The sequence below is a fragment of the Colletotrichum aenigma genome (assembly GCF_013390185.1).
Source record: "Colletotrichum aenigma strain Cg56 chromosome Unknown KSG_Cg56_contig03, whole genome shotgun sequence".
NCBI classification, from domain to species: domain Eukaryota; kingdom Fungi; phylum Ascomycota; class Sordariomycetes; order Glomerellales; family Glomerellaceae; genus Colletotrichum; species Colletotrichum aenigma.
Genome location: NW_023500909.1, coordinates 4,659,754 through 4,671,986, shown reverse-complemented (window position 1 = coordinate 4,671,986; position 12,233 = coordinate 4,659,754). Strand labels below are relative to the sequence as shown.

Genomic DNA, 12,233 nt, shown 5'->3' with positions numbered 1-12,233 from the left:
CTTGTAGCCAAGCGGAAAGTTCTCTGCTGGCCGACCGTTTCGAGCTTTAGGAGTCGAGAAGGTAGTTCTCGTCGATGCGTTCCCGAAATATCTCTTGAAGACTCTGTTGCGAACTCTTGCTGGGCTATTCCGTCTGGCAACGACCTAGAGTTGCAGTTGGGGTGATTTTCAACACAATTACTGATCCAATCTTCAAAAACGCGCCAAGTTGCTTCGTCGTTTGTGACTGTCCGATAAAGTCGTTGAAGGGACTAACCTGGTGTTCTATCGGCTCAAAAGTCAACATCAATATACTCCTGCCGATTCTTCAGTCTTACCGTCTACACAAGATTTCCAGCGGGTTGAGCTCGATTGTGCGCCTTGCCATACTACCATGATAAAAGTGTCCCCTTCATCATGTCTTGCTTTTTCAAATTTGACGACGAAGGTAGTAAAGATATCAGGATTTGAGAAAGTTGAGCCGTGGCCGTCATCATCAGCAGTATCTCCAACCTGCTCATCGCAGTCGATCTGCCTGCAAATCTCACAACCTTCAGACTTTGCTTGTAACCAGGACCTCTTAGTAAGATGATGTGCGAATGCGTACATCTCGACTTCAGAGCTTAAGTGATATAGCTTCATTCCGTTATACGTAGATCTTGTGACGTTGACCCAGGGAGAGGCAACTGCTTTCGCTATCTCATCTTGGTCTGACGTGAGCACAGGAGTTTCATTTTCGTCGCTGTATCCGACTCTTTTGACCTTTGAAGGGTCTCGGAAGCCTTCAAGGCCATTTAAACAGACTTGGCATAACATAGTCTCAGTACCTATAGTTAGGAGAGGATCCGGTGCGTGATCAGCATTGAACAGAAGATATTTGCTCGGCTGATTTCTTTGCTGACGTAGTATACAGAAAGGTCGTTTTCAGGCAGGCAACTCCTCGAAAAATACCGCATCTCTGTGCCGCACGACTGCAACCAATGAGCACAAAGCTGCACGCGCTGATGGTACTACCGTTCATGATACTTGCATAACCAATCAAACGAGTTCATAGATGTGCATCAGACTTTGGGCTGACCCGTCTGTCCGCTAGCGCAAGTCATGACTTTAGCCGAGGAATCTAGAAATTTAAGCATGAACAGCGTGATGAGCATTCTGTATGGCTGTATCTACATAGAAAATCATCTCCTGGGTACTCTACTGCCCTCCTCGCGGGACCCTGTCGAAGCTAGCTGACATACCAGGGTCAACACCGGAGCTCCTCTGCCTCCAATTCTGATCAGATGAAGCCATCTCTACCAAACCACCTCGGCTTGGAGTCAAATGACCCGCGGGCCCCTGACGAAGATCATGTTCGTTCGACATCACGTACATGTTTTGAATGTCCTGTTCAAACCTTTGAGACTCGGCTCCTTGCTGCTGAGAAAACCTCTGGTTTCGTTGATCGTCGAACTGATTCTGGGTCTGAGAGCCTTGAATGAGCTGCTCGGACTTCTTCCTAGACCACCCGTGACTTGACCGCCTTGCGCTGGCATCTGAGCCGAAGCGACGCGATAAGTCTGGCTAGGTGGAGTGCTGGGATACTGAGCAGGATGCGCTCGTGTTGACGTTCTGTAAGGGTCAGGCGGTGGAGGCCCTAAGGGTTGGGGTTGCGAGTAGCCTTGAGGCGGCCCTCGATAAGTCGGCTGGGTCTGATAGCTTGATTGAGAATAGCCTTGCGCATGCTGATTTCGAGGACTGTCGTGCTGGCGGAGGCCACCCATTTGCAAGGGCTTTGAGATTGACGGTATGCTTCCTTCCTGTCAACCCGGCCGCCTGCGCGAGTGTCGCTGACGACATAGTCACTTTCATCAACCAAGATGGCCCTTAGTTAGTCTGCCCTCTTTTTCTTTGCTAGCAGCATTGGTTCCGTAGATCTTGTTCATGTACTCAGCGAACTTGAGATACGCGTCGCGCACCGTCTCAAAGTGCCTGACAGCCAGGTTGACGACGGCATCCGGCTTCATAATGGCATCGTGTCTCTCGCCATGAGCTTGGTATTCGGTAAATGCCAATGCAGTTTGACAGGCGTTGTGGATTTGACGACCATTCCAGGGTGATTGATGTAATGTTGCGTGGCGAATGCGGCAATTTCCATGACGTCGATGTCTATATGTCGCCCCTTCAACGCAAAACGTTCCCTGATCAGACCCAAATTGATCTTGAACACCTTGAGAGTTTTCTTCTCGCTCATTTCAGGGTAGTAGAGACTCATGTGGATGCGTGAATTGAAAGCCTCATCAAAGTCACCCACTCGGTTAGTCGTTAGGAAGAGAATGCCGGAGTAGTACTCAAGCACTCGGAGAAAGACTGAAGAAAAGGTTAGATCCGAAAGTTTTGAACAGAATGCTCCAGCGTACCTGCCACTAATCCGTTCCTTACAAAATCCTCTTTGGTTCGCTCGGCAAGGAATACGTCTGCCTCATCCAAAAGCAGAATGCACCCCCATCTGTTAGCCAAAGCAAAATTACTTTCGAGAGTCTGTTCAACCTCCTTTGCCGTAGTCCCCAAGTCACCTGTCTCAGCAAGTAACACAATCTAGGCCAAATCTCAGAAAACATACCACATGTGATTTGAAAAAGTGGGTTTCCAAACATCTCTGCAATCCCCTCTGTGAAATAGACATTTAGAATAAATCTGGATTGAGTTGTTCCTGATTAACTCACCTGAGTTCGAGGTTTTCCCTATTCCAGGAGCTCCGTGAAGTAGAAGGATTAGCCCTTTCCCTACATGTATGGTTAGGAGTGAATGGAAGATGATCCAGTGGGGCATAATTCTCATCTTTCCCTTTCACAACATCGACTTGGTCGTGAGGTCCTCCTTTAGAATCCTTGTCCCGGAAATGTTGAGATATCAAAGATTCGATCATGGACTTATGCCCAACTTCCAGAACGAGCCGGTCGAAAGCTGTTCTTCTGATGTTGCTTCTATTACTTCCGATGGCCGGAGGACTATCTCCGGAGTTTGCACGTTCTTCGGCAGAAGTCATGCTAGATAAGAAGTTGAGATCCAGTTGAGCTTGGCCACAGTATTAGTCAGCGTCTCCAACATTTGCAACTCAAGATGAATTCCACTCACCAAATTTCCGATTCGTAAAACGAAACCAAATACTCTGGATGAAAGAATCAAAAGCTCGTTCTCTGGAATGGACTTGCAGATGTCCCGAAAGGATGCCTCGTCTGATAGATCCTGGGGCAGCACAGCAACTGACAAAAGATCTTGTGCACCGGCCTTGGGAAAGAGGCTGTTGACATACTCGCGGGCTTGTCTGAAATCGATAAAGGTGTCATCTAGCACCCGATCGCCCAGGCAGCAACTTGCATCACAATCGTTGACATAAGCATAATCGTCCAGATTCATGCTGGGCAGTGCTTCTCTCGGATGCCAAGGTCTCTTCGGCGAACGCTGCCTCAAAGTCCACAACAACCTGTCCTTCAATGTCTTCGTGAGTGTCCAACGTTGAACCTCCGTAGAACATGTGCTTGGTTGCTATAGCATCGAGAAACTTTCTTCCGCGTAGAATGAGTTGTTGTCTGAGCAGAGACGTTTCGGGGCTGTGTACAGAGTCCGTTCGCTCCACGTCACTGAAGCTATCTTGGCGCTCTGAGTAGAATCGCAATCGGAAAACTTCAAAAGATGTGATTTCTTTTTCTCCCTCGTAAGGTTTGAATTCGAAGGTTCGCGCAACTGGCCCAAGTTTCTTTCCATCAAAGTCCAGGTATATGCACGTAATACCAACGTCCGGATGTGGTTTCTTCTCTTCGTCTTGAGATTTTGCTCACTTTTGGAAGGTCGAGATCGTGCGGTGTTTGGCAGTGGTGACGTGAATGACTCGATAGGCTTGTTTTCCGTCACTGCGAATGACTTCAAGACCAGGTCGGAAAATATGCCAAAGGTCTGAGAAGAACACTTTGTGGCATTTGTCCCCATTCAGATACTCGCGCCTGGCCAGTATTTGAGCCTTTGTGACTCGAAGAAAGGAACGGAGCTCTTCAAGAGAACTTGGTGACTTTTCAATGTCTTTGAAGTCCACCATATCCGAGTGTGTCTCATCGTCATCTTCGTCTTTAGAGTCTTCAAAGCCTGCCTGCGTTGTTATCTTATCTACGTTACTGACACGCCCTTGAGAAGTGTCTGTCTTTTCTAGAGAGTGGACATTGGCAGAGGACTGAACAGGTGATTGCGTATCCTTATCAAAGACTGCTTTTGTCGTAGCAACTTCGCCTATTGGTGCAGAATCCGTCGCACCAACCACCTCTAAATCATTAGATTCCTGTTCATTGATAATCTGAGGTATCTCAGCAACATCATTCAACTTTGTCGACTGCCTTCTAGCTCTTCTCTCCTTCGCAAGCAACCAACTGTCGAGACCTGGCTCACAGTGGCTGAGCGTCTTGAATGGGCGAGTAAATACGATAGGCTTTTCCGATCCTGCCGTTTGGTCTCATCATCTCCAGCAGATTTTAGAATCTTGTCGAGAACCCCGAGAACAAGTTTTGAATGCAGTCGAGTTCGTTCAGGTAGCTGGGCTTGGCTGGAAATACTTGGCGCCTGTTTGCTTTTCTTGTCGGCGCGATGACCAGGTTTGTGTGATCGGAACCAATCCCCTGCAAACGCCCAGTCGTCGAACACCACTGGGTCGCCCACGAGAATGTCCACGGCGCAGAAGGTGGCGTCATGGGACTCACGGCCCAGTTGTTGGAAGCATGCCAATTCACTGTCTCACCACATGCTGATTCTGACTTCTCGTAGATGCGCCCTCCGCGTTCATGCCGCTGTCATCTGTACTGCCCTTAGCATTTTTGCTCTGTGAAGCTTGCTTCTCGGCATCTTCGAGTTTTCGTCGTCTGCGTATTTCGGTTTCTTCGGACAACCAAAGCCTATCCATTCCCCACTCAAACGTCTTCCGTAACCGACTGCGGCGTGCGCTGTAGTCCACAGCATGGTCAAAGTCGTCCATTGTGTCGTCTGTTTTGTCTGCTTGGGAGCATTGATGTGATCGGCTGAAGGGATTTGGACGCTTGTATCGTTATTCTGTCTGTGCCAAGGGTACCACTCAAGGTGCCAAGGGCCATAAGCCCGACCCCGGTAGTCGTCCTTTATCTCTACCCGCATGCCCAAGTCTCCTACTTGAGCCTTGCTCTCCCATTCTTTTCTGTGGTTATATAGGCAGCGCGCCATTCGTTGGTATTGTGTCATCTCCTCAGTTTATTCTGGCGAATTTTGGGGGTCCTTGAAGTCCCCGGTTCTTTCCTGGTTTCCGGTTTCCAACTCTGAAATCTTTGCTTTCAGAACGCGGAGCTCTTCGGCGATGCCAGATTCAGAGAAGGCAGCGCCATGTCGACTGTCAGGCGCGACTTCGGACGGCTTTGGATTGGATTGACTAGCGCTATTCTCCTCTGGCAAGCCAGATTGAACAAATATCGGCTCTCGTAGATGGTCGTCATTGTGGACTGCACCGGAGGGACTTGGGGTTCCCATAGCTTCCAATGGCCTCTATAAGACTGCCAGCAAGTAACGTATGGACAGATACAGATTATGTAATAAGAGGAAGTAATGGTTCTAGAATGATGCCATGGTGCGTCGACGTTCAGAAGTCGGAAACAAAGTCGTAGAAGATAGAGACAGAGAGGACAGAAACTCGGAGGCAAGGTTCGCCCAAAAGATTCATATTAGCACTGGTTCCACATCAGGCTGTCACTAGGGACTCGAGCAATGACACACTGCATAACCGCTGTTTACTCATTCGCTGGCCTTGTCCTCCCATACTCATTTGAATTCCCTCACATCCTGCATATCACGATGCCCAAGCTCTAACATGAGAGGCTAGGCTGGTCGCACATGTCGGTGGAGGGCGCAACTGCATGCAAGCTGCACCGTTTACGAGACCACCGCTTATCGTAAGACAGACTTGCAGGAGCCGGAGCCTGCTGCCATCTCCACTGTGATTGATGATTCATGCAGAACTGATTTTCTAATAGTTTGACGCGTTTCTGCGTTCACACAGATCCTGTTCGTTTCATCAAAGCCGAATCTGGAGCGAGTAGCGGCTAAAGTTGCTTATGTGAAGGCATGTTTGTCCTCCCCCTGGGTCCTCTCGTTTCCATGAAGTTCTACATGAGAAAATCTTGTGTAATTCATGCCGGCGCAATCTTAAACCCATCTGAGGCGGACTTGATTGACCTTGGGCATTGATTCGTGCTATTGAACCATCAATCATGTCAATCAACGCCCCCCCACATACCTCAGTCAGCAAAAAAGCCAGCCTCTGTCTACTTCATTAACCGCGAGATGCAACATCATCATCAGGCTTTTTGTGACGCTCAGATTCATTACGATTCTGCACTATCTCGCTGTGAGCCCAGCACCGAAATCTCACCACCCTATTCGGGGACCGCATTTACTTTGCCTGAAGATTTACCTTCTACAGAAAGCCTTGAGTCTCGTCATCAGACTATGATGGCCAGATCAGAATGGACAGAAGTTAAGGCAATGGAGCGGTGGAACGAGGTGTTTCTGGGGGCAATGACTACATTCAAAAACACTTTCCCAGCACCGAAGGGCCATTCAGAGGTATACAACATTCGAACTGAGCACTACTGGGAAGCAATTTACGCAAAGCTTGAGAAGGCGCAAGCGAAGTACCAGAGTGATGGGTTGCGAGTTGACTGGTTCCGAGAGAAGCGCAGAAGCGCAGCAGACAACGCTTCGTGGTGTCATAAGTCGTGGGGAGTGTGTCGGCACTAGTATCAGATACGGTGTTCTCGACTCCGATTTTGGGAGTTGCGCAAATCCTTCTAGACGTAAGACATCAGTGTGAGTCAAAGAGCAAATACCATTACTAACTTGAGGAGGCTGTCAATAAAGGAGCAGAAGTTCGCGCCCAGGCTTCCGAGGGGCTTGATGGCCTCATTCCCATCTTCTCGGATGTTGAATTGCTTGTGGCGGTCTATCCGGGCGACAGGAACATACAGAAAGCTTCTTTAAGCCTCGCAATTTTGACATTGGAAGCTGTCGAGCGATTAACTGGGTTCTTCCTCAGCAAACCAAGCAAGTCACCTCAATGAAAAACCTGAACAATGTCTTGAAAGTCAATGCTCCAGCTCGAATTGCTGACCTTATGTTCTATCATGATTAGTTGTGCGATTCGGCAAGACCTTAGGCCAAGGAAGCTACAACGAATCAGACCTGGTACAAAGTCTGCAAACCATTAACCAAAAAGTGGAAAGGGTCGTAGCCGAAACTACAAAATCTCATCAATTTGAGACGCGCTCTGTAAGAATATTCTGCCAATATTGTGTTCGGGATAGGATCAGAAACTAGGATTTGCTTTCGGGGCAAAGGAAAAGTTCCTCTTGTTTCTCTCACGCTTAAATCCCCACTATAACTCATTCTATTGCTATGCGTGAATGTCCTGTACTCCTTGTTAGTCTAATTCCGTCTCCTCAATGGGTTGATGTTTTATAGGTATATATGAAGCTAACAGCTCGAAGATTCTCAAGACACGATAAGATTGGCACGGAAGGTTCATCTCGGAAGGTTCATCACGACAATCAGAAAACAAAGTTCGAAGTGCAAACAAAGATGGCTTCGATGTACACAAACGTCATGGCCCTTCTTGATGGCCATACGCAGAAGAAAGACAGTATGTGAACAGTTGTTTGGTTGTCATAATTGAGATTAGTCAATTGCTCTGTCTTGTATATCAAGTGGAACTCATCTAACACAATGGAATATTCAGGAGAGCTTCAGGAGGAAAGAAAAAGAGGTACACCTAAGTTATTTCCGAGGGAATAAGAAGCGCGACTTTTCTGACAATGTGAAACCAGGTCTTGCTGTAGAAGTGGCTTCTCTGCGTGTGGAAAACACCTTTCTGCGAAGTACGTCACCAGGGCTGCAGCACACCTGGGGGCCATACACGCCTCCGCGGCCACAGAATCAACCAGCCTTGGAATGGGTTGTCACCAAGGAAATGCTCCAAGAAACGCTGCGAGGCCACAATGCCGACATTGATGAATCTTTCGCGTTGAGCAAGGCGTTGGACTTCCCGTCTCGGGAGCGCTCCCATGCACAGCACATTGTCAGCAACCGATTGTTCCAGGATTGGATAGCCTCACCGCACTCAACCAAGCTTTTGGTACATTGGGATGGGCGACTCCCGAGAACGATCGCTGATCTATCGCCCCTGTCTCTGTTCTGTACATCCATGTCACAGATGTTACGTGGTCATCCACGCTTCATACCTCTCATATGGCTTTGTGGTCTCCATCTTGATCCGGATGAGAGCTCAGTGGGTGGTGGCTCCATGCTCTGCAGCCTCATTGACCAGCTTCTGCGTCGACATGAATTTGACTTGAGTTCGATAACAACAACTGGAGCTGTCGATTTCAACCTCTTGCAGGCTGGCGACGACAAAGAGTTGTTGCGCTCACTGTACTTCCTGGTTCTTCAGATTCCAGACGCCATCACCCTCGTTCTCCTCATAGACAACGTCGTGCTTTACGAACGAGAGGAGATGAATGCTTTCGATGCTTTGGCCGGTCTATTAGGAATGGTCAGTGAAAGGTTGCCAGCAGCTGTTAAGCTTCTCTTCACCAGCACACCAGGGACTATTGAAGTGAGAGGTGCACTCGGAGACGAGGGTCTGATTTTAAATGTAGATACGTTGCCGTCCCTTGTATGGGCTCCCAGCGATGAGCGCGTTGCGAGAGAGTTGGAAGATACGGTTCAAGAGTCATGGTCTGTGTACTCCGAATTTTCTCCTTCAGAGTATTTGTTGATAGTTATCATTACTCTCATTAGCTTTTACTTCAATATCTGACCGTACATAGCACCGCTATTCCATACGGATTTCCTGAACTTCCCACGTCCTCTCAACCACAATTCCAAACTCTCCAAGGAAATTCGCAGCACCCTCGGACATCGGCATCTCCTTCTTTCTCCGAAACGACGTGATGTTGACTTTTGTTGAGCCCTTGTTGTTCAGCGTCAAGTCCGTCTGGTCGTCCTGGGCACCCAAAGCTGACGGCGGCAGCCCTTTCTTCTTGCCGAAGAGTTTGAAATTGCTATCCAGAGAGCCGCTCGTTCCCGTCCGATTGACCCCAATCAAGTCCACCTCGCTTCCGGATCGTTGATGGGAGAACTGTTGTGCAGGGTCCTGTGACATGACTCCTTCCGTAAAAGAATCTCGTCGGTTCGTTGGCAGACTTCGCGACAACAAGGAGTTTACTCGGCGGTCTCGAAGATGACGAATTGTTGCAAGAGATGCGGTGGTGACGCCGATGCCGATTTCTGCGATTGTCCAGCACGAGGTGCTCATGTAGCCTTTCGGGGGCACGTGTCCTAGACTCCAGATACGACCGGCGGAAATTATGGGAACGCTAGTCACTTGTCAGTCATGAATAGACAGGAGAAATGGGAACCGAATCAACTTACATTGCGCCAATTCCGAAGACGCCGAACACAGCCCAGATCTGGCGTCCGCGAAGTTTTAAACTCCAGAGAGTCGGGAAGGGCAGAAACAGCACAATGACATCCGTCACCATAGTTCCTGTAGCGTTGATATACGTCGATACGAACGTCGGTAGACACACGACTCCCTCAACGTCCAGACTCCAGTTGGCCTGGATGGGAACGCAGACCAACACCGCCAGAAGGATCTGGGTGATGCTCCAAGCTCCAACAACGAAGATCGCCACCATGTAGACGATTCTCATGACACGAACGTTCCTGAAGATCTGATAGAATTGGAACAAGAACGTCATCTTGAGCGAGGCCATAGCCAAGTTGTAAGTAATTGCGGTTGCGTATGGGATCTATTCATCAGGTTAGGCCATGGCTCGGTCATGGAGAGATAGTCCATACCCTGGAGCCTGCATTATTCGAAATCATGGATGTCATCTCAGGCAGATAACGCATCGTGAAGACACTTTGCATGACGTTGACGGCAATGACACACAGCTGAAATCTTGTCAATAAACCTGGTGCGACCAATCGAGAGATAGTCATCGTACCAATGCAAGCAATGCCCAAGCGTCGTCTACCCGAACCCTTCGAATAACGAATTTGTGTGTGTAAAGTCGGGCGATGACGGATACCGTGGTGATGATTGTCACAATCGCGCCAAATGCGACGGTTGCGCGGGCTTGGCTTGCGCTGTAGACGAAGTCTTCCTGAACGGGAGGCCCGCCACTCGGCGGTGGTGAGGCCGACGGCCCAGCCGCAGCGGAGGATGATAGAGGCTCGGCCATCTTGTCATGAAGAGACAAGACGGTTGCCGCTCAACGGACCCAGAGGCGAACCCATGGAGTTTTTGAGCAAAGACTCTCGCACTCTGCAGACCAACGAGAGTGGAGGAAACAAGCTTGTCTTAAGGAGGCAGGTGAAGACTGGCGCAACACTTTAGTGAAACAAGGGGCCGGCACAGGCAACATGCTTGCAAAGGATTCGCTTTAAACGGATCTGACGAGCCGTGCAATATAGACTATATTGCGGGCCATACGGAAATCTTCCCTCATTTGGGCTCTGAATATCCGTTGGGCAAACCAATTTGCGAAGTACGAAAAGCGGCTCCATCACCCCGTATCCTCACGTTCGTCTTTTGTCAAGGGTCCCCCCCACTCTCAATGGGACCAGCACTGACAAGTGACACCACGTTTAGCCAATCCCACGCCGATCTTCCGAAGTTCGGTTGGGCATGTTCTTCAACTCCTGGTTGCAACGGTTGCAATCGGAGTTGGTGCGCTTCCCATGACACACGATGGTGGGCTGGCTCTCATCCACCCTGCCTGGCCTGCCATCCAAAACATCGTCGAATATCGAAGCCATCAAAAAGATCAAAAACATACAACAACAGGCATTCGCCGGTCGTCACCGACCCGACTACTACTCTATCCCTCATCGGCTTATCTATGGGAGAGCGGACGGGATCCCGAGTTCTCCGGTGGGTATGGTCGTATGTGATGAACATGCGATCATGAGTTGCTTATATTGCAAAGCCTCGATTCCTTACCACGAAGCCAGCAACTTTGGTCCTTGATCTGCGATGCAACGAAACATTGAAAGAGGCATGCTGACGCAAGCTGATCATGTTTCTCTTGGTTGAAGTGGACTGAAGTTTCTCTGGGCATTGTTGGCTTGGCTTCTTGTCAGGTTTGAAGTCCCTTGAGCGACTCAGTCTTAGCCCCCCGCACGTCACCAGCCTGACTGGAATTCACAATCTTCATTGCCGCATTTGCCTCCCAAAACCCGAGTCATGCTGCATCACCAGTCTGCCCACCAATTGTAACCTTTCCAAACATTTAGCAGCCTCCATTTAATTGCCTCAGATCTTGATTATTCGAAATGGGGGCTTTGCCCGAACGTTCAATCGCACCAATTCTGCAATGGAACCGTGCCTTGAACCATCGTCAGCCCTGGAGAATTGTGTCACCGCAAATCAAGGTCACAATCGCTTCGATCTTCATGGCAGCGGGATTGTGGGGGGCCACGCGAGTTGAGGAGCTTTCGCCTGCCCGCTTTCCGCCACACCCATCCATTTTGCATACCCAGTTAAGATTTTGGGGGCAAGTCCACAATTCATTCGCACATCCTCGAGGAAGACTCGTACGTTGATTTCTCTTAGTGCACGCTAAGTTTCCCGCCCATCTTAGACTGTCTCAGGACTTGGGGTGGAAACAGCTAGTTCAACCGTCCCCCGATGCTGGAGCAGAACCACACGGGCCCATGGAGATCGGCATGGGAATACACAGACTCTTCATCTGCGATATATCCGAAGCCGCCGCGCAGCCTGATCGTTGCTCCGCAGAGCAATCCGATTATCTGATTCTGAAAAGACTGGGTATTTGACATCGGTATCCGCTTCGTCGATCTTCGAAGACTTCGATCTCCTTTTCTCATACCGAGGCTTCGCAAGACACGAAAGCAATGGAGCAAATGAAAACTGGACTGCAGACGTCAAGAGGTGCTAATATTACACAAGCTTTAAGGCTGATCGGTCTCAATTAAACCATCCCAAATTGACGGATTGTCTAACCGGATTTTCTCCTTCTCCATCCGGCATAACCCCGAAACAACGACAGCGGGATTCCCAAACGAGAAGGTCAGCAATTACGTTCTGAATCAAGAAAATCATCAGAATTCATGCCTGTTGGTATGCCATGGAGTCCAAAAGTTAAAGCACCCAGGGTACTTGACGGTCCTTGCCCCTGAGCCAT

The 12,233-nt window shown here is 49.2% G+C and overlaps 3 protein-coding genes across 3 annotated transcripts; 1 reads left to right on the top strand and 2 right to left on the bottom strand.

The window, feature by feature from the left end:
- Nucleotides 1–1,615: 1,615 nt before the first annotated feature.
- On the bottom strand, nucleotides 1,616–1,985 carry CGCA056_v005211 (uncharacterized protein; the record flags this gene model as incomplete). The annotated part of the gene is made up of 2 exons (XM_037320464.1): nucleotides 1,616–1,844; nucleotides 1,909–1,985. 2 exons carry the CDS (start codon nucleotides 1,983–1,985, stop codon nucleotides 1,616–1,618), a joined length of 306 nt encoding a protein of 101 aa, XP_037181667.1.
- A 5,617-nt stretch (nucleotides 1,986–7,602) lies between these two features.
- On the top strand, nucleotides 7,603–8,639 carry CGCA056_v005210 (uncharacterized protein; the record flags this gene model as incomplete). The annotated part of the gene is made up of 4 exons (XM_037320463.1): nucleotides 7,603–7,663; nucleotides 7,848–8,155; nucleotides 8,234–8,572; nucleotides 8,637–8,639. 4 exons carry the CDS (start codon nucleotides 7,603–7,605, stop codon nucleotides 8,637–8,639), a joined length of 711 nt encoding a protein of 236 aa, XP_037181668.1.
- A 215-nt stretch (nucleotides 8,640–8,854) lies between these two features.
- Nucleotides 8,855–10,268, bottom strand: CGCA056_v005209 (uncharacterized protein; the record flags this gene model as incomplete). The annotated part of the gene is made up of 4 exons (XM_037320462.1): nucleotides 8,855–9,398; nucleotides 9,454–9,833; nucleotides 9,883–9,978; nucleotides 10,032–10,268. The coding sequence occupies 4 exons, from the start codon at nucleotides 10,266–10,268 to the stop codon at nucleotides 8,855–8,857; spliced, it is 1,257 nt and encodes a 418-aa protein (XP_037180766.1).
- Nucleotides 10,269–12,233: the final 1,965 nt, after the last annotated feature.